The 21,313-nt window shown below is 37.8% G+C and overlaps 1 protein-coding gene across 13 annotated transcripts in view; it reads right to left on the reverse strand.

Annotated features, from left to right (window-relative positions):
* Positions 1–9,951: 9,951 nt before the first annotated feature.
* The window catches only part of Atrx (ATRX chromatin remodeler), a 166,631-nt gene continuing 155,269 nt past the window's right edge, over positions 9,952–21,313 (reverse strand). For all 13 annotated transcript variants that reach the window (XM_038316110.1, XM_038316102.2, XM_038316101.1 and 10 more), the window contains 5 exons: positions 15,011–15,160; positions 13,940–14,065; positions 12,994–13,089; positions 12,365–12,493; positions 9,952–11,453 (listed from right to left, as the gene is read on the reverse strand). In XM_038316110.1, coding sequence (XP_038172038.1) covers positions 11,175–11,453; positions 12,365–12,493; positions 12,994–13,089; positions 13,940–14,065; positions 15,011–15,160 — 780 coding nt within the window. In that variant the 3' untranslated portion in view covers positions 9,952–11,174. The remainder of the gene's footprint in view (positions 11,454–12,364; positions 12,494–12,993; positions 13,090–13,939; positions 14,066–15,010; positions 15,161–21,313) is intronic.

The following is a 21,313-nucleotide window of genomic DNA, read 5'->3' on the forward strand; positions in this document are numbered from 1 at the left end:
GACTGTTCATGAGATCACACACATGAACACACACACACAAATCAATAGAACAAGGACTGGATTCAACTTGCTGCTCTTGCAAGTAAAACCCCCATATACATAAAATACAAATATATCTTTAAAAAATTCAGTGGACCAAGGATATATACACTTGAGAGGTGACAGAATAAGCATGTATATCTTTACTCCAACACATGATTGGCATGGATGCCCTCCCTCTTAACACCAGTGTCCTTTTCCATGCTTCTCCATGAATTCTTTCACTTTCAATACATTCAAGTTTCTCTCCAGTTGTGGTGGTTTGAGTGAGAATGACTCCTATAGACTCATATATTTGAATGTTTAGTCCCCAGGGAGTAGAACTGATTGAAAGGATTGTGAGATGTGGTCCTGTTGGAAATGTGTCACTGGGGGTGGCCTTTGGGGGTGGGCTAAAGCCTACACCAGACTCAGTGGCTCTTTCTCTCTCTCTGCCTATAGATTAGGATGTAGCTCTCAGCTCCTGCTCCAGTGACTACCTGCATGCTGCCATTCTCCCCACTATGATGAGAAAGAATTAAGCCTCTGAAACTGTAAGCAAGACCCCAGTTAAATATTTTCTTTTATAAGAGTTGCCTTGATTATGATGCCCCTTCACAGCAATAGAACAGTGACTAAGATGCTAGTTATTACAAACCTATGCTATCAAAGAATGAAACCATCAAGAAAATATAAAGAAGTTTGACACATCTAAATATAAAAAGGAATAAAATAAAAGGTGAAAGAGAAGAAATTTGCAACAAAATAAAAAATTTGCTTTTAACATGCAGAATATAGTACTCATACACATCTGTAATAAAAACCACTATTTCCAATATAATATGAACAAAACACATAAACAATTCACCAAATAAGACATGTAATTTATTTTTAAAATATGTTTCAACCTCAAAAGCAATTAATAAAACACAAAAAAATGAAGCAAAGTTTGCCCATAAAATTAAAAAAAGTTTTGGTGTTCTCTTTTGGTAATCTTTTTTTTTCAAGACAGTTTAGTTGTATAGCTCTGGCTGGCCTTGAACACCTTATCCCTCTGTCTCAACCTCCCAAGTTTTGGAATGGCAGGTATGTGGTGCCATGTGTCCAGCTCAAACTTTTCACTCCTGCAAGTTATCTCAGGTATTTTGCCACAATGACAGAAAGTAGACTAATACAATACTTGAGCCAATGAAGATATGAAGAACTAAGTAAGCATAATCATCTTGGGAATGAATATAAATCTTGGGATTACATATATAACCCAGTGGTAGAATACCTGCTTAGCATGCAAGAGACCCTGGGTTCAAGCTCCAGAACTGCAGGGGAAAAAGAGCTTTAAAAAAGATCATGTCTTTAAAGCAGTGTATTTGCATCTGAGAACGCAGAAAGTTATAAAAAAAATCACATTAAAGTATTCTGCATAAAAACCCACACTTTCAGTAACAGAAAAATAGCTGTAAGTTATGGTACATCACTATGACCTGTTATCATGCTGTTTCTTCAGTTATTTAGTTTTAGAGTATCACTTATTTATTGGGGATTGCTGTAGTGATGAGGCGAGCAGGCCTGCTTTTTGTCCAGCCTGGCTCCCACACAGCTAGCTTAACACCTGAAATAACAACACACAAATTGTATTCATTTAAACACTGCCTGGCCCATTATCTCCAGTCCCTTATTGGCTAACTATCACATATTGATCTAACCCATTTCTAATATCTGTATTGCCACTTGACTGTGGCTTACCAGCATGAGTCTAACCAGCATCCGTCTCGGAGAGGAGAGTCATGGCGTCCGCCTGACTCTGCTTTCTTCCTCCCAGAATTCTGTTCTGTCTACTCCACCCACCTAAGGGCTGGCCTATCAAAATGCCAAGGCAGTTTCTTTATTAACCAATGAAAGAACACATAGACAGATGACCCTCCTATATCAGATTGCATTCATGTATATGCAAGGGCGTGCTCAGGTGTGGGCATGTGGAGGTCAGAGGCTAACCTTGAGTGTTTTTTACTTGGCAAAAAAAGGTGAATGGAAATCAGGTGGCTAATCAATTAACTTCAAGATGGCAGAGGATGGTCTAGCTTGTCTGGGTGGGTCTGTCTATCTTTCATTTGTTTGTTTTAATTGTAACAAAAATATCACACCAATTTTTTGTCACCTGATAATAAAAATACTAAGGGCCACCAAAATCATATGAATAAATGTTTCATGCTGTGCTCCCAGCAGAAGAAACTATAAAGGAAAAAAAGATACACTGTATTACCTTCTCAACCTCTGGCATCCTCGATCATTTCTATTTGAAAACTCTTTGTAGCAAAGCAGATCTCCTTTTAGCACTATCTGCCCTAGTAGTTTCTTGCCTTTGTTTTAGAGTGGACCTCTTCTGTATCATCTAGTTCAAGGCTCGTGGATCCATTGAAACCAATAATCTACCCCTCTAGCCACATATTCACTCATTAATGGAGCCACAGCTGAATGTGAGATCTACTTTACAAGTGTCTGAGGATGAGTGTGATGCCGTTCCATCACCTTCCGCACCTTCTGATCCTTCCAAGGTGGAAGTCACAAAGCCCACACAAAGGAGAAGCTACCTTCTGTTTTGAAACAGGGTCTTTCATTAGGCTCTGGAACTTGCCAATTAGGCTAGGCTGACTGCCATCAAGCTCCAGGGATCCACCTGCTTCTACCTCTCCAGTACTGGGATGACAAGTGTGGACCACTGTGCCTGGTTTGTTATCTGGCTGAGATATATAGATAGATATAGATATAGATATAGATATAGATATAGACACAGATACAGATACAGATATATAGATAGATAGAGATAGATACAGATACAGAGACAGAGACAGAGATAGAGATAGATGGATTGATTGTGATAATGAAAAGAAAGACGAGGTTAAGTAGATAGCTCAGCCAATAAAATATTTGCCTTACAAGAATCCACATAAAACAGACAGGTGTGTTGGCACAGGCCTTTCATCATGGCACTCAGGAGGCAGAGAAGGGAGGATCCTGGCAAGTTCCAGGTCAGCCATGGCTACATTGTAAGACCTTGTCTTAAAAGAAAAGCTGTAAATGGTACTACAAAGTCATGTGTGATGGCCCATGCCTATGGCCCACGCCTATAACCCTGCACCGAAGAGGCTAGCTTGAGCTACATAGGGAGTTCCAGGCAGACCTTGTCTAAAGAAAGTGACAAAACAACATGAGATTCATAAATATCTTAAATGACACTGGAATTAAATTATCCCAGGATAATTTAAAGGGGAAAGCAAAAATGGAAATCCCATTGCACTACAATTTTAATCATGTCCATATTCCACACATGCAAACATATCCATGGGAAAAAGGAATAATGGTAACTAGGACAAAGGTTGGTGGTTGTCTTCAATAAATCTTTAGCTTCTGTACTTTCTGCCTCCATTTTCAAGGGCTTTGTGATTGTTTGGACCCGTGAAGACAAACTAGGCCACACATCTCCATCTCAGACTAATTGAGGAAGAATTGAATGTGCATCCAGACACTTGGCTGAGGCCGGAGGAATCATAACAAGTCCTCGGTGTGACAAGTGTAATATTTCAGTCCTCCCGCTTGCCATTGCAGACACATGTTTGGATCAAGGAAGGAAATGAAGAAAAGCGTCATGTGCCCTGGGTGCTGCTTGCAGGGAACACAAGAGAGTACCTGGAAAACACCCATAGGGTGGGAAATTCTAGTTCAAAGCCTTGCTTCAGGTAAAAGATCAAAGCAGTCGGTGCTGGTGGCACACGCCTTTAATGCTGGCACTTAGGATGCTGGTGGCACACGCCTTTAATGCTGGCACTTGGGATGCAGAGGCAGTCTAGCCTTGTCTTTAGAGTGAGTTCCAGAACAGCCAGGGCTATACAAAGACACTCTGGGGGAAAAAAAAAAACACAAAACAAGTTCAAAATGGCGAAGGCCTGTGAACCATTTTCAAAGGGGCTGGCTGGGCTTAAGTAGCAGTGCAAGGAAGACTTTGTCTTGCTCAGCCACAAAGTGAGCCATGAGCTCTGAAACCTGCCTCTTCTTGGTAGCGTGACACTGTATAGAATCCTATTATTTTAAACCTATTTCCTCGCCTGTAAAACGAGAAAAACAAAAGGCAACTGAGCATAATGCCTGTGACGTTCAAAGTGTCCAATAAAGCTTGTTTGCTATGTGAGAGGAGATTCTGAGGGATGAAATGGCACGAGGTGGGGTGACTGTGGGTATTAAAATCGTTTTAAGTCTTTCAGTTCTTTGCAAATATGCAAGCTATTCATGGTCCTTTATGGCACATTTCTATAACACAAGAAAAGAGATTCTAAAGAGATTTTAAAATATTTTTTAAAGATTTGGTTTATATGTATGAGTGTTGAACCTTCATGTATGTTTGTGCAGCACACGTGCACCTGCCGTCCACGGGGGTCAGAAGGTAGCAGATCACCTGGAACTAGAGCTACAGAGGATTGCGAGCTGCCAAATAGGTGCTGAGAATGTACCCGGGTCCTTAGCAAGAGCAACAAGTGCTCTTAAGCACTGAGCCAACTGTGTTGGCCAGTAGAAATTTTTAACATAGAGCCTTCTATTTTGTTCCGGTAACTACATCAAAATTTCCCATTCTAAATAGAGGTTTTTGAAATACTTACTATGGGAACCTGCCTGGCCTGAGGAAGGCTGAGGGAATCCATCCTAGGCCTTGGACACAGAGATGCATAAAGCTCTCAGATCCTATCAGTTTAGCCCATGTTAAGTGTGGTGAAAGAAAAACCTTTTAAACAAATTAAATATCCCTCTGAAACAAAATCCTGAGGCCAATGGGCTGGATGCCAAATTAAAGGCTTAGGGAATATTCCTGGGTCTTCCCCTTTCATGCTGTGTGTTGGTTCCACTTTCCCACCCCCCATTTTTGGTTCGCATATTCTTCCACATCCCAGAAACAGTGCTCATTTGAAATGTTACTTCAGTAAAATTACTCGGAAAATGTACCTAATATTGACTGACAGACTGAACAAAAAAACCCAAGTGGAATTAATTGTAGTAACCCATCTGAAGGGAGTCGAGAGAACTGGAATAGGAAGCCATACGTGCGGGATGCACCGCACTCCCTTCTCTCTGGTCGGAGAGGCTGGCCTATCATCCTTCTAGCTCCAGCATCCTGTGATTCTAGGTCTCGCCTTAAGCATTATAAGGGGGCTTATGTGTAGATTTTGGGGAATCCAGTATGGAGAAGAAAAGGGTAAAAATTGGATGCCCACACTTGGTTTAGCGCATCCAGGAGGTGGGAAAAGAGGTTGGGAACCCTACAAATAGAATAAATTGTTTTCCTTTGTTGAGTAGGATACTCTCCAAGAAGCCCTGCTTCACTAAAAGCTTTGAAGCCCAACCTCTCCCAGCTGTATTGTTGCAAAGCTGAGGACCCGGATGAACTAACAAGCCCTCTGACGGCTCTAAAGCACAGTTCCCGCCTCCTTTTCTTAAGTTTGGTTTTGTTTTCATTCCTGCTGGCATGCGGGGACAAGCAGCTACAGAAAAAAAAAATGATCACTATTTCACTTTTCTATTAGTTTGCTTCACGTTTGTCACGATTGGACTATGAACCTATACGGCAAAAGAAGACACATCCTGTGTCAATGTAAATGTCACCTCCTCCGGCTCACTATAAACTTCATCCAGACTGGACCATTTAGGAATCGCTCTAAGCTGGTTTTTGTTTTGTTTTGTTCTTCACTTGTGAACAACGGAATGGGAAATCACCAATTGTTTGCTTTAGAAAAGGCCGGTTTGTATTTACCTCGATGTTTTCTCACACTCATTCCAACCACTGCAGTTAGGATCTAAGAAAGAGCCTCCTTGGAAACATGTTTTTCCCATTTTCAGCAATGAGTTCCAGAGGCAATAAGAGCCACACGGCTCGGGGAGTGCCTCTGGGCAAAAGATAAAGGTTATAGCTAGTGGAAGCGGTAATTAGAGCCAATTACAACGTGACTTATCTGCTTTGTCATTAAAATGCCTGTCAGACCTCTCATTTTTTCTAAACTAGAGGAAAAGAAAAGGTATAGCTTAGTGGGGGAGAGGGTTAGCTAAAGGGAAAAGGATTTCTAATACTGTTCTCAAACTCACCCTGTAACCTTAGACAAATACATAGCCTTTTTGGCTTCCCAGTGCTTTGCTCAGTTAGACTCTTAACTCTGGAAGCTAAAGGAACTTGGGAATCACTTGGTACAGTCTCTTGCCTTCTCGCAGGTATTATAGCCCAGTCCCCTTCCAAATGAGACATGAAAGACTCAAAAAGACTAACTAGAATCTTTCTTGTGCTTATATGCTATGGCTTTGACTTTGGTCTCATTCTTAGTGTTATTAAAAGAATGTAATTTCCCCAACTCTCATAGGTATTATACAGGTTAACACATAACAGCAAAGCACTTTGAAAACCTTTAGAGAACCTTATAAATAAGACCTTGCAAGAGACACTACCACTCTAAATGAATTAATCTTGGGGTAAAGTAATAGATCAGGCTTTTTGATGGACTGGCTTGATGCAGGCCACCATAGTGGCTCCCACTTGAAAGCCCTGTTTTGTCGCCAGCTAGGAAGACCTGTATCCAAAGACCAAAAGAGAATTGGCTTGAGAAAACATTACTTTCTGCAGAACAAAAATGTCACTAATGGATATATCGTTTTGAAAAAATAAACAGTAAATGAAAAATGGAATCCTGACATTTGGTCTCTTGGGGCACAGGTAAGAGGAAGTAGGTTTTACAAACACCATATAAATCTACTATTCTATACAATCTCGAATACCAGGACTCATTATCTGTCCTCTAGTCTCCAATCTTTCTTCACTTTACATTCTAGCCCATTCAAATTACCCCACCCTAAAGCTCCATCTTTACCTGCTACTTTGAACACATTGCCTGCCTTACAAACCCTAGTTATCCTCTATATTACTTATTCGGAATTTCAAAGTCTTTCTCCATCCCTACTGACCTTTGTTCCCTTTCTTTCAATACTACACTTTCTCCTCATATACCCGAAACAAAGCACATCATTTATCTGATAAACCATCTCTCTTCACTGTTGTTGAAAGCCAACACCTATTTATGAGGATACAGGGATGGAGCTGGGCACACAGGAGCAGGTAAAGGTCTCTTAGAAGTCATCTGATCCTTCAGAGACAACAGCCAAGCTCCCACCCTTGCCTGGATCCTCTGCCAGAGAAGGGTAGTACAGGCACAACGTCCAGGAGAATGTAAAGCATTGCCTTGCTGAGTAGATTGTGATATGCCCTGAGAATTAAGTTTGTATTCTTACTCTTAATAGAGGCTTCCATTTTCTTGACAAATGTTATGTACTGGTCACTAACACACAATCACCCTCTCTAGGGTGATTCCCTTAACTGAGGACTAGAGCACCAGGCAGGGAATTTTAAAGAGGGTTTTATGTATACTGAGAATATTGTGGCAGAGCATACCCCAGGGATGGACACTCTTGAGGTGAGGTACTATTGCATTCTTAGACCCAACACCAGGATACTGAGTTTAATTCCTTTGCAGATAAGCATAGCATTTTAGAACTTTTAGTTCACTCTTAAATGTGTGTGCGTCTGTGTGTGAGCGTGCCTGTGCATGTACACACAACCACAGATGAAAGTATTTCTGTAACCTGGTAACTTCTGGGATGGGCTCAGTTACAGACTAAGGGGGTGGAGGGGCAACGGTGGATTTATTTCTCTAAAGATAGATTTGACTTTGAGACACTCAAAAGTCACTTGAAACAAGTCTGCTGATACTAGATTGGTAATCGCCTGAATATAACTTTGAATGAAACAAACGTGTAAAATAACTAACCTATTTTACTTGAAGAATCACAAACATGTGGTACCTACCTTCTTCCAAAGAATTCCTGGTTACTAGATCATGTAATTAATTGATTTCAAAGTTTTGTCTGGAAGAAATTGAATTCATGCAAAAAAGGGGTGGAGTGGGGAATGCTCAAGCAGTCTACAAACTTGCCGTTCTTTTAGGGCCAGGTACTGTGACTTCCATGCATCCGCTTGCACTTCTGGGCAGTAAACACCCAAAACATGGGTGGGGAGTGGCCCTGTTTGACTTAAATGAATGGCACAGATGTCGGGAAGCAAGGAATGGTGCTGGATTACACAGAGACAACTAAAATGGAAACAACACACACAAGGCTTCCTGGTATGTAAATTCTTTTTGAGGTTAGAGATCTCCTTTTACAGAATTTAGTATATAACAGATTTAAAAACCAAACTTCTTGACCTCTCAAATAGTAAACAACTAAATGTGCAAAAGAACCACCATTAAACAGGACATCAAAAGCTATACATTTTCTATGAAACAATATATGCACAGATTTTTTCAAAGCTGTGAAAATGCAATAAAGAGCACAACACATTTTGGTCACTTTATTAAATGACATTAAATAGTTTAAGTTTCAACTACTAAACAGCACTTTGAATGGTGAAAACACAGATAGTATATTGTCATACTTGAATGCTTTTCTTTAAAAACACAATTCCAGTCCTTATATATATTACAAAACAGCCTTAAAGGAAGAAGTGACATCTTTTCTACAGTACTTAAGATACTCAATACAGAAAAAAGCAGTCTAACAGAAACCGAGGCAAGTCTTCACAGCTGTATGATTTCAGCAGCCAAAGCTGGATGATGGACTGAAACTTTACTATACAACTGGGACAAAACATATACAATATCACAATTCTAGGCCAAAACGCTTTACACCCAAAGAAATAAAACAGGTTACAAAATGTGGAGAATTTAGCAGGCAAAACTGTATTACAAGCAACATTTTTAAATCGTCATTTTAAGCCATTGCAACTATTTAAAACATCTAAAACAAATATAAAAATGAGCTTTTTAGTATCTTACGTGATTTTTGTCTTTAAATATTTGTTAAAAGTTGATGTTATACTCAAAGTACATATATCATGTTGCTAAAATGTCAAGTGAGAAGAGTGTATGCAAAGTGGTCCAAGATTTATTTCAAACTCTCTGATTTCCAATTAGTCCTTCTAATTACTATTCAAGTTATAGCTTCATCCACTGTGAAAACAGATTAGAAGGTTGCCTAAAATTTTCACATCTATGTCTTTGAGTAAATAATTAGACCATGTTGAAAATTCCCAGGTCTAGTAAATCAGTTTTAAACTATACTGATAACAGTTGGCCAGAGCATACTGCTTTCAAATATTTATCTCATAAATCTTGTTCTTTTATTTCTTCCAAAGTAAACACACATCTGCCGCCCCCCCCCATTAAGTGAACTCAATTAAATGGCTGGAACAGTATCTAAATACATAAAGTTCATTAGTGTGTTTTATCACGGAAAGGTGGGGCCACTAAACCTCACATATTCTCCATTATTAACACAGTGTGTGTGAATGTTTCAGCCACTAGTTCTTCCAAGATAAAAATGGAAATCTTTTATTATTCAAACAATAAAACCATGTTCAATTTTAGCTCAATGTTTAGCTCATGTTCAATTCGATTAAGTCCAAAGATGCCTAGAACAAATACTCCACCCAGCTTTTCTTCAGCTATTCTACTACTTGTTACATCACTTCATAAATGATATCGCTATGATGAGTTGACTCCCATAGTCAAACACAATGTTTTTATTGAATAAACTCAAGCAATCAAATTGAACATGAGTAAAATTATATGTCACATTTCATAAATCTGGTTCTAGAAAAAGAAATAATATGATTTTCTAGTAAAAAACCTTTATGGGCCGGGCGGTGGTGGCGCACGCCTTTAATCCCGGCACTCAGGAGGCAGAGGCAGGCGGATCTCTGAGTTCGAGGCCAGCCTGGTCTACAAGAGCTAGTTCCAGGACAGGCTCCAAAGCCACAGAGAAACCCTGTCTCAAAAAACCAAAAAAAAAAAAAAAAAAAACCCTTTATGAATTGGGTGAATTAACTTTGCAAAAAAAAATCACCCCAGAGATCAAAACAGGAATAAAAAATCAAGCTGAAAATCAATTTACTAAAATGTAAAGGAACCGGCCAGAAGGAAAACGGTGATGAGCAAAAAGAGAGCATAGAAGCCGGTGATTCTAATCTTTAAGAGGAATACTTCACAATACTGACAGTACTGGGGACTGTTAAAGCACATTCTTCATGTGAACTTAAAGTCAGCAATGATTCTGCCATTTTGATGTTGTTTATAAAACAGGGTGTGAGCCTAAAACCACAACTTTGGCGCTAACCTCTTCAAATGCTCTAACTTGATTTTCTTAGTTTGCATCCCACTGCCAGCAACAGGATGAAGCACCAGTACTGGCACCATGGCTGACAGGTATGTTTCCATCAGTGCCAGGAGACAGGAAACTCATGTGCAGAAGATAATTCACAACCCTGAAATCTTACCAGTAATTATTTCAGCACATACAACTGAAAATAAAAATGGCAGAAAGAGTAAATAAGAAAAAGGAATTTCCTTGTATTTGACTGTACTTAAGGCTGTTTATACAATGTTAAGATAACTGCAAAGCTCCTCCAACTTTAGAGTAGTAGTACTTAAGAATATTGCACACGCTTCTCTGTCTAAAATAATCCTTAGATCTAACTTTTAATCACAGAGACAATATAGCAGGAGCCCAGTTTCAGACTTTAGTCAAAAGAACATTAAGACCATTTCAGTCACTCTAATCAAGAAATGGATTAAGTATAAAAGTATTTTTATAACTTGAGGAATCAACTCTAAGAACTCAGCTGTGTGTTTTTATATGTAAAGAGCGAATATATAAATATTTATTCTTTTCTAAATTCGTTAATTTTATGACAATTTTATGGTTGCTAAAAGCAGGCATAAAAATTTAGAGAGGAAATCTGTGGAGCTGTTACTGTTATGGAAGGATTTGTTTTCACTGAAAACAATTTGAAATATCTTCTGTACTCAATGCGTGTAAGAAGATTGTAGGCAATATCACTGACAAATGTCAGAGAGAAATGGTATGCCCTATTTAAAAAAATTTCAAACTAATATGGAAGATTGGCATTTAAGGGGTCCAAACTATTTATACAGTTGAGTTCTGTTAAGTCATTGATTCCTAAAAAAATAAAAGATCTTTCTATGATTTCAATAATCCTTTAAACTTTTAGTGCAAAATCACATAGATTTCCCTGGGGAAGGTCCTGGATTTTTGCTTCTCATTGGGGGTGGTGCACGTTGTAAGGGTGGTGGCTGCATACCACCAGCCACTGACTGATACATTCCTCTCATATCAATCTGCTGGTAGTTAGAAGGAGTCATGATTAAACTTGGAGGCTTTGGCATCATGAGGTGACTCAGAGTTGCTTGCTGATAAGTCATTTGTTGTTGCTGCTGCTGATTGTACTGTTGCTGGAGCCTTCTGTTCATAAGTATTCGCTGAACACAGCTGATTAACTGGAGAGAGAAAAGGGAACTGTATATATACACAAGTGTATGTCCCGCCTCAAAGACGCAAGTATCAAGTTTTGAGTTAAAATCAATTTGTTAAGGGAGTACCATACCAAAAGGAAAACACATTATTATTATCACCGTTACTAATTTGATGGTATTCAGAAGACCATTACTGTAGAAACCAGTTAGTAACAGCATTTAGGACTAAATTCTCTTAATGACTTGACTATTGTATTGTAGTCCTGCACTGTGATTAGTCTCAAGTATTAGTTACAGAACTTTTTGTCAACTCCCCTTTCTTTGTCATTCTCTTAAATATTTCACATGATGACAGACAAACATTTCAGTGATGGACATCAAGGGGAAAAAAAGCATTTGTGGCAGGAATAATTCCTACCTGAAGGTCTCAAATTCCCTAAGCTAATCTAAAAGCACAATTCCACAGTGCTTTCTAAGTAAAACTCATGCCACAGAGATTGATTCCCTGGTGTCAAGATAGTGCTGGGAAAGATGATCAAGGATCATGAAATATGGTATCTTTTGGAAGATTCAGGATAATCAGGAGCTTAATCATTCAGGACACCACTTCCATTTTCCAAACAAATACACTGAAATTTATACTTTTAGAAGATATTAGAAAATCACAGAAGAAGCAAAAGTCTTGAGACAATTCTAAATGTCGAAAATAGATAAAAAATAAAATTAAAGAAATAGATCCCATAAAAACATACAGGAGAACAGATTGTGGGGCCGCTCTTTCGGCCAAATATCTCTTAGTATTACTAGTTATGTTATTTTTTTTCAGCAAAATTTGAGAATAATCAATGACCATTCATCCTGTATGGTTATTACAGACATATCAACTCATTAGAAACTGATGACAATCCAACAGAGCCTAGAGACAAGGTTCTTACCATCTGCTGTTTTGTCAATACATCATTGTAGATTGCTTCTCTTCGTTTCACGTCAAGCTCCTGGCTGGCTTGTCTACTTAATGCTAATGCCTGTACTTGGGCCTCAGAGAGATTCATGTTTTCTTTCCACTAAAAGAAAGACATTTCCATTTATTCCTCATAACTGTACAACAGAGGGGAAATTATTAAGGTGCTTAAATATAGTCAGAATTTTTTAACCTGTTCCCCTTTCTTTACTCGTTTCTAAAAAAACCAAGGTTAGGAAAACAGGGTACTAAGTTGTCCACTATTGTATGTGTGCTGGCTTCCTCTGGAATAAAGAACTGTTTGGAATTAATCTGTATAAATGGTACATTTAAAACGTGATTATACAAATGAACAATGCACACATTCCTATGCTTCATGTCTCAATTCTTATATTTTATCCATTTCTGTCAGCATTTATGCAAAATGGATTAATTACAGTCTAAGACTGTTATCAGCTTATTGGTACTTCACTATTTCTAATCAATTATAAGGATTACATCATTCCCCCTCCCAGAAAGTAGAGAAGTGAACAAACGTTCAAACAAATAATGTGAGGTGCACATAAGCTGGAGGCTGATGTAAGTCAACGGTCAGTTACTTACTACAGTTGAAATGATATCTTCAAGAGGCTGGATCCTCACTGCTGTCACACTGTTCGTTGCTTCTACAACTTTTTCTCTTCCTTGATTAATAAGGTCCTAGAAGGATGGAAGAAATAAGCTATATAGGGTAGAAAGACAGCAGAGTCCTAAAGTACACAGACCATTCATTCCTCTTGTCAATTTATAGCACTTGATTTAAAACCTAAACAATTAAAGAGAGCAACAAAACTCAGCATCTAAAGTGAAGTAAAACTCAATGATGCAGAGGCAGGTGAATCTCTGTGAGTTCAAGGAAAGCCCGGCCTACATGGTGAATTCCAGGACAGCCAGGGCTACACAAAGAGACTTTGTCTCAAAAAACAAAAAAACTCAATGACGCAGGAAACATTTTAGGAAGATGCAGATTTGGGGTTTATTGAACCAATTAATTTAAATAAACCCATTAAGTAAAATTTAAAAACAAAACCAGATTCAGTTAAATTATTAAACTGTTGGTATAACTGACTTGTCTTGTTTAATTAATATTTTATTCTAGTTTTAAATCACAAATGTCATAATGATGGATAGTAGTATATACCTAATGGCACCTCTACATTGCTTGTAAACTCATGTATGCATTTAACCTACTTTCAAACATTAAGTACTTTGTTCCAGGTATTTTATAATTGATCAAAGTGCTATTTCCCTAGCCGTTCAGCTGCCCTATTGTTCCTTAATTAAAATAATTCAAACTACATTAATTCAAGGATTGATTCCTTTGTGCTCTGTACAAACTCCATTTTCCCATATTAGGTTAGTGAAAAAGGTCAACAAATAAACGAAAACTTTCTTGGTCTATTCAGGGTAATCTTTCAGAGAATGTGATAGTGCTGCAGTGGGAGCCGGCAACAAGGCAGCTGGCACTGCCTTTAATTCCCGTTAACTACTTTTGTCCTTTAAAACTCACCTCCAGCTGTTGATTACTCATTGCTGACAGGGCTCCCAAATTAAAAGGAATATAAGGAGTCTGAGCGCTGAAAGTGACAGGGGGTAAATTGGTCCCAGTTGGTATGTTGAAACGCATGGTCAGTCCCTAAAAATCAAACCAAAAAAAAAGTTATGCGCTTTTCATATTGTGATTAAAAACTTGAAATTCTACATCACCTACTGGTTTAGTAAAGAATCTACTTTCTCAGATCTAGGAAATTATTAACACTCTTCCACACATAAACAAAACACCCTTTTTACCCGAAACTAAGATCTTATTACATGGAAAGGTTTAACCCGTAAAGGTATATTCTTTTTTTCTGGTAATTCCCACAGACCGAGAGAACTCTGTGAATTCTGATGAGACTCCTAACATCATATTAATGTTAAAGAAGTTTTGTACAATGAGTTAGGAGTTAGGGATTCAGGTATTAGGATAAGGTTTCCATGCTCAGTCACATTTTTGTTCAAGTGGACTGCTGTTTAAAACAGACAAGAATTACATTAAATAAAGTTGCTGGCAGAGACTGACATTAAATGTACAGCTCTTAATTCAGGAAGGACTAAACAGAAAGGGAGTTGTTTTTTCTTTTTAAATATAAACTGCTTTCTTCTCCTTACTTTACTACCAAGCATAGGCAAACCCTATGAATTGAGACTCCTAACTGGGGAGCCTATACCTGAGAACCAACTATATTAATGTCTTCCTTCAAAGATGACCCCCTCTCTTCTTCATTGCTCTGGCCAATGACTAACAGAAAAACAGAAACAAAGAAATCTTATTTGACTTGTTTCTAATGTGTTGCCCAGACCAGTTTTTAACTGTTGAGTTCAAATAATTTCCCTGTCTCAGTCTTTCAAGTATCTGGGAATACAGACACTGTACCTAGTTCCAAAAGAATTATCAGTTATAAGCAGATCATTATGATATAAAATAAAAAATTTCATTGTGGCATAAATGCAGAGAATGGACTCAAAATCACAGGCACTCTAATTAAGCTTCTTCTTTTCCCCACACAGATCCATGAAAAAAGCATTCTGAACAAAATACCTTCTTTTCTGCTTCATATTCAGCCCAAGCTGCTTTTCTTTCTTCTTCAGTCAGCTCTTCTTCTTCTTTGTGGTCCAAAAGAGAATCATGTTCATGATATCCTACAATGTGTTCTTTGTGTATCTGAAGAAGCTCTGCAAGTATGGTATCCTGTTTTGGGGGGTGAAATCATAATTATTTCCCCTCTGGATCATGTCTTCATAGTTCTAAACTGTTAAGAGTAGAAATTGACTGCTTTTCATATTTCCAATGTATACTATATATTACCTAGAAAATAGACCGCATATCAGAATTTCATAACTCAAAATATTTAGAGATTTTTTTAAAGAGAGAGCTGATCTCTAACTTGTTATGTAAGAATGACTTTGAATTCTTGATCTTCCTGCCTCCATCTACAAAGTGCTAGGATTACAGGTAGGTACCACCCCATCTGACTACCTACAAATTTAAATTGATATACATTATCAATTAATTACAACAAAGTCTTTAAAAATGGTGTCCTGAGATGATGATGATGATGCTTATTTGTATTTGTGTGGTGTGTGTGTGGATACACATGTATGCTTCAATATATACCACAGCATGCAAGTGGAGGTCAGACGACAACTTGCTGGAACTGTTCTCTCCTTCTACCTTATGGGTTCTGGGGCTCAAAATTCAGGCCATTAGGCTTGGAAGCAAGTACTATTTCCTACCAAGTAATCTTGCCAATGTGTGTTTGTGTGTTGAGTACAGTGCCCTTGAAGGCTAGTGGCATTGGATTCCTGTGAAGCTTAAGTTACAGACAAGTGTGAGCTGTGGACATATGTGATGGAATCAAACTCCTTTCCAGGACAGTATACGTTCTTAACTGCTGAGCCACCTCTCTAGCCCTAAATCTGTCCTTGAACACTAAAAATTGAATGCTTAAACATGAAATCCTGTTCTGTGTAATTATGACTATGAGAGTAGTTATAAAAGAGAGATGGGTGCGAGTTTAACATGAATCAGTCATGAACATGATAATTTTGCTAATAAAAAATTAGTCAAGCAATGTGACACAAACCTGTAACCCCAGCCACACTTTTTTGTTTTCTTTTTCAATAGGAGGTTTCTCTTGGTGTAGTTTGGCTGATCTGGAACTCATTCTGTAGGCCAGGCTAGCAGATCCACCTGCCTCTGCCTCCTGAGTGCTGGGATTAAAGGCGCGTGCCACCATCACCAAGCTCTCAGTCATTCTTTAGGTTAAGGCAGAAGGATCACAAGTTCAAGGACTATTCAGTGTATGACCCTGACTCAAAAACCTACCAAACCTAAATGTGGTACATGCCTGTAATCCCAGTACTTGGTAGTAGAAAATATCCACAAGTTGTTAAAAATCATACATGAAAACATGGATAAAAAAGAAAACTTAATTTATTTATAAATGATTTTGCAAAGTTGTTAACAAGTTCTCCTTGGATATACTTTCTAAACTAGAGAACAAATTACTGATCAAATGAATGGTGGTGGGGCATACGGCACATAAAAGCAGTTAATTTGCATCAAGCAATGCTTAACTCATGCATAAGTTTAAGCATAGACAAATCCCACACTTGCAAAAAACAGTCACCACATATTTAGCCATACCTAGAAATAGTATCCAAAAAAGGCAGGAAGTCAAATGTATGTTAAATAACACAAGATGAAAGATTTAAATCATGTAGCCTTAAGTCTTTTCCGGTACAACAGCAAACACTGACACTAATTCCATATAATGTGATATTTAATCTCATATAAACAACCTTTAACTTGCTACTGTAGCAAACCCTTGAAGCGGTTACTTCCTTTCAAGAAGGAAAAAGAGCTGACTTTTTAAAGCTAGAGCTATAATTCATTTTGACCTGCAGCATGTGCTTTGTTGAAGTGAGCAAGCTTTTAAAGGACCATACAAAGAGAGGATTTCAAGAAAATTTCCTGGTAGAACCTAGAGATGCTATCTGGTATAGAAATCTTCCATCCAAATCTCAGTTGCTGGCCTGTGGACCACTAAACAGGCTTATCATCAATTGCTCAAACTCCACAGCAGTTACCAGGAGTAGTGGACAAAGAGATGTGCCTGTCTTTATGAACTCATCTACGAAAAGATACTCCCATGACTACCCCAAGCACAAAAGAAATAAACCAGGTAACACTCAGTTTTTAATTTATATATTTTGTTTTTGTTTTCATGACACAGGGTCTCAGACTGGCTTTGAGCTCCTAATTTCTTGCCTCTACTTCACACATGCTGGGATTACAGACATGAATCACTATACCCAGATTTATTTATTCATTTATTCATTCATTCACTTATTTATTTATTTATTTTTAAGGTAAGAGTTTTGCTATACATCATGAATTGGGCTCAAACTCATGATCTTCTTGCCTCAGTCTCTTGGGTACTGGGATTACAGGCCTCAATCACCACATTCAGTCTCTAATATTTTTACAGGTGAACATTCAAATAGAACTATTTAAATTACAAGGCTCAGAGGCTTGATGGATAGTACCTATTTTATTTCCGCTTGGCAGTAAGAGAAAACTGTAACCACAATTACTATCAATTCATTTCTCTGACAAAGCTACCTACTCCAGCGACCAAGAGAACTCTACACCTTTGGACTTGGGGCTATACCACTGATAACTCTGGCTTTGAACAGAAGTTAAATATGGATGAAATACTACTTGCTCACAGAATAACAAGATGGTACAAGAATAGCAGAATAAATGTAAACACCCAACCTTTAAAATAATAAAGACCTTGTCAATTGAGTAATGTCTATTTCTCAATTATACCCCAAGTCAGATATTACTTGTTTACTGTGAAGGAGAAGCCTTTCCAAAAGTACATGTGTACACACACACAGTAAAAATGCCTCAGACATCAGCGAGTTTTATCAGGTTGGTCCTTAGCATCCTATAATTTCAAAACCCAAATTTACTGACTTGAAATTAGGAGAAATTGAGGACCAGGCAAGTGACTTTTCCAATTATACAAGGGACTAGCTGGGACTAGTAACTGAATTTTCCAACTCTTCCCCAGTAATTATTATTATATCACACTGCAGAGAATGCTTATTTTCACTAGGCATGGCTCCTCCATTTCCTAGATCCACATATTTAGATAAAAAAACATAATCACTTATAGGACTCTGGGCAAGGAAGAAATATAATGAGGTCTTTCACTTTTCTTTTCTTTTTTTTATAACACCTGACTTTTTAAAAAAAGATTTATTTATTTATTTATATAGTATCCTGCCTGTAGGCCAGAATAGGGCACCAGATCTCATTATAGGTGGTTGGGAGCCACCATGTGGTTGCTGGGAATTGAACTCAGGACTTCTGGAAGAGCAGTCACTGCTCTTAACCGCTGAGCCATCTCTCCAGCCCCCTTCACTTTTCTTTCCTTTTAATACTTGTAACTTCTGCCGGGCGGTGGTGGCGCACGCCTTTAATCCCAGCACTTGGGAGGCAGAGGCAGGCGGATCTCTGTGAGTTCGAGGCCAGCCTGGTCTACAAGAGCTAGTTCCAGGACAGGCTCTAAAACTACAGTGAAACCCTGTCTCAAAAAACCAAAAAAAAAAAAAAATACTTGTAACTTCTTTGAGATATTCCATAACAAGTATAATTTTTCAAGATTTATTTATCTTAACTTTATGTATACGGGTGTTTTGCCTGTGTGCATGTCTGTGCACCATGCATGTGCCTAGTACCCACAGAGGCCAGAAGAGGGCATGGCTTAACTGGGACTAGCCTAATAGATGGTTGTGAGTCACGATGTGTGTGTGATAAGAAGTCAGATCCCTTGGAAGAAAAGCCAGTGTTCCACAGCTGAGCCATCTTTCCAGCCTCAGTGGAAACTTGTGAAAGACTAGTTCATGCTCATACAAGAGTTGGCATGCACTATTTTAACATTTAATTCCAGATGCAAGATTTATTCTATCAAAATGAAACACAGGAAATGAGTTCAATTTCCAGCAGCCACATGGTGGCTCACAACCATCTATCTATAGGGGGATCTGATGCCCTCTTCTGGCATGCAGTTGTACATGTGGATAGAATACTCATACATAAAATAAATTCCTAAAAAAGGAAATTTATTTTTCTTTTAAAAAACGAAACACATGCCGGGCAGCGGTGGCACACGCCTTTAATCCCAGCACTCGGGAGGCAGAGGCAGGCGGATCTCTGTGAGTTCGAGACCAGCCTGGTCTACAAGAGCTAGTTCCAGGACAGGCTCCAAAGCTACAGAGAAACCCTGTCTCGAAAAACCAAAAAAAAAAAAAACCGAAACAATTTTAAGGCCAGGCAATGGTGACAATTCAGCCTCTGCCCCATCAATAATGTTCCTTTTGATTCATAGCCAAAGAAATAGTAAGTCACAGGAAAAGTTCACATTTCTTTGATTTCTACCACTAATAAATTTTATAGCCTTACTAACATAGTACCTTCTGCATTTTATCAAGCCAAACCTCAAAAGCTAAAAACAGAAACTATTCATATTGTTTCTAATGAATGTGAGTCTCTCTTTTTAAAGAAATTAACGAAAATAATACTGGTATATAACTATACAACCTGGGGACAGCTATCAGCAACATGTTATGTATTCCTCCACAGTTATACACGCAGCTTTGCATAAAAATGGGAATGCATTATACTTAGTTGAAGCCTACTTTTCTCTCTTGGTATCTTTGCATGAACATCAATTTACACCAAATACAAACCATGAGTTTTGATGGGTGTACATTATTATAAGTGGTTTTCAACCTGTGGGTTGAAACCCTTTGGCAAACCTTTCCCTCCAAAAATATTTACATTATGATTCATAGCAGTAGTAAAATTACAGTTACAAAATAGCAACGAAAATAATTTTATGGTTGGGGACCACCACAACATGAGAAACTATATTAAAGGGTCACCGCAGTAGAAAAGTTGAAAATCACTGTATTATACAGAAAAACTTCAACTATTCATTCCTAAAAGTAGTAGTGTTTGAAGACATTAAAATTTTTATTATGACACCTGCAATGAAATGAATTTGTGGGTATATTTTAATAATTTCCTCATATATTGATTATACTCAAGCCCTTAAACAAACATTGTGTACCACAATGACCATTTGAAGATTCTGGGGAGATAGCTCAGTTGATAAAGTACTTGCTCTTAAAGGACAAGAGTCAGTTTGGTTCACCAGTACACATGTAAAAAGCTGGGCATGGCTGTACATGTCTGTAAACCCAGGGCTGAGGAAGAAAAGAGAGGAGGAAATCTGGAGCTCCACAGCCAGCTAGCTTAGTCAAATCTACAAGCCCCAGATTCAGCAAGAGACCCTATCTCAAAAATTCAAGATGGAAAAAAAGTCGACCTCTGGTCAGATGAGCATCACTCACAAATTCGTGCATATGCCACCCAAACTCTCTCTAATTTACAAATAAAAAGACAATGCACATAAAAGAAGCCACTGTCTTAAAAAAAGAAAATAGTTCAGAAGCAGGAAAGCAAACACCTTTCCCACATCTTTGGCTTTTAAATTAATTGCAGCAATCAATAAATACAATTAAACAAATAATGATATTAAGAGAGCCAAAAAGTATATGTAACATGATCCTCAAGATTATTTCTTCAAGAAAAAAGTTTTGCACATCCAGAAACTATGAAACTTATAGTTCTCATCCCATGTAAGATACAATCAGTGGAAAGGGTTTTGTTTTCCCCTTTAAAGCAGCATTTCTATTTGTTGCTATAGTAACACTATTATTGAAAACAATACTGGAACAGAATCTATAATCACCAAGCCAACAGTCATCAAAATGAGGTTTAAATTACATCCAAATGTGTACCTTTACTTTTCTTTGTTTAAACTTTATTTTTGCTTAAATACCCCCCTTTTAAAAATAAGCTTACAAGTTGAAAATAGAATGGTTTGTAGTTTAGCTAACCACCTAAATTTTTTTAAGGTTTAAAAACGACTAGTTCAATTAATAAAACAAAATTAATGATAAATTAAAAGTTTAAGTTAATTTATTTAGAAGTTTAAAGTATTTGGCAAGCTGACAAAAATTCCTATCTAATTAATTCTGAAATCCAACCTTGAAAATAAAATTGTTAAAAAATAATCAAGGTTTAGCCTGGGGGTAGGTTAGGAGGTTTGCCACATTTCAAAAATATTTTGCTTACTATCACTTTGAATTTGGGTTTTATAATATCTAGAACTAAAAGGTCACTAGAATACTTAACTGCCATATAACCCACTAACAAGGCTATGAAAAAGTCCCTTTTATTACTTGAAGAAGTCTAGCATTT

The sequence above is a fragment of the Arvicola amphibius genome, chromosome X (genome assembly GCF_903992535.2).
Source record: "Arvicola amphibius chromosome X, mArvAmp1.2, whole genome shotgun sequence".
Lineage (NCBI taxonomy): Eukaryota > Metazoa > Chordata > Mammalia > Rodentia > Cricetidae > Arvicola > Arvicola amphibius.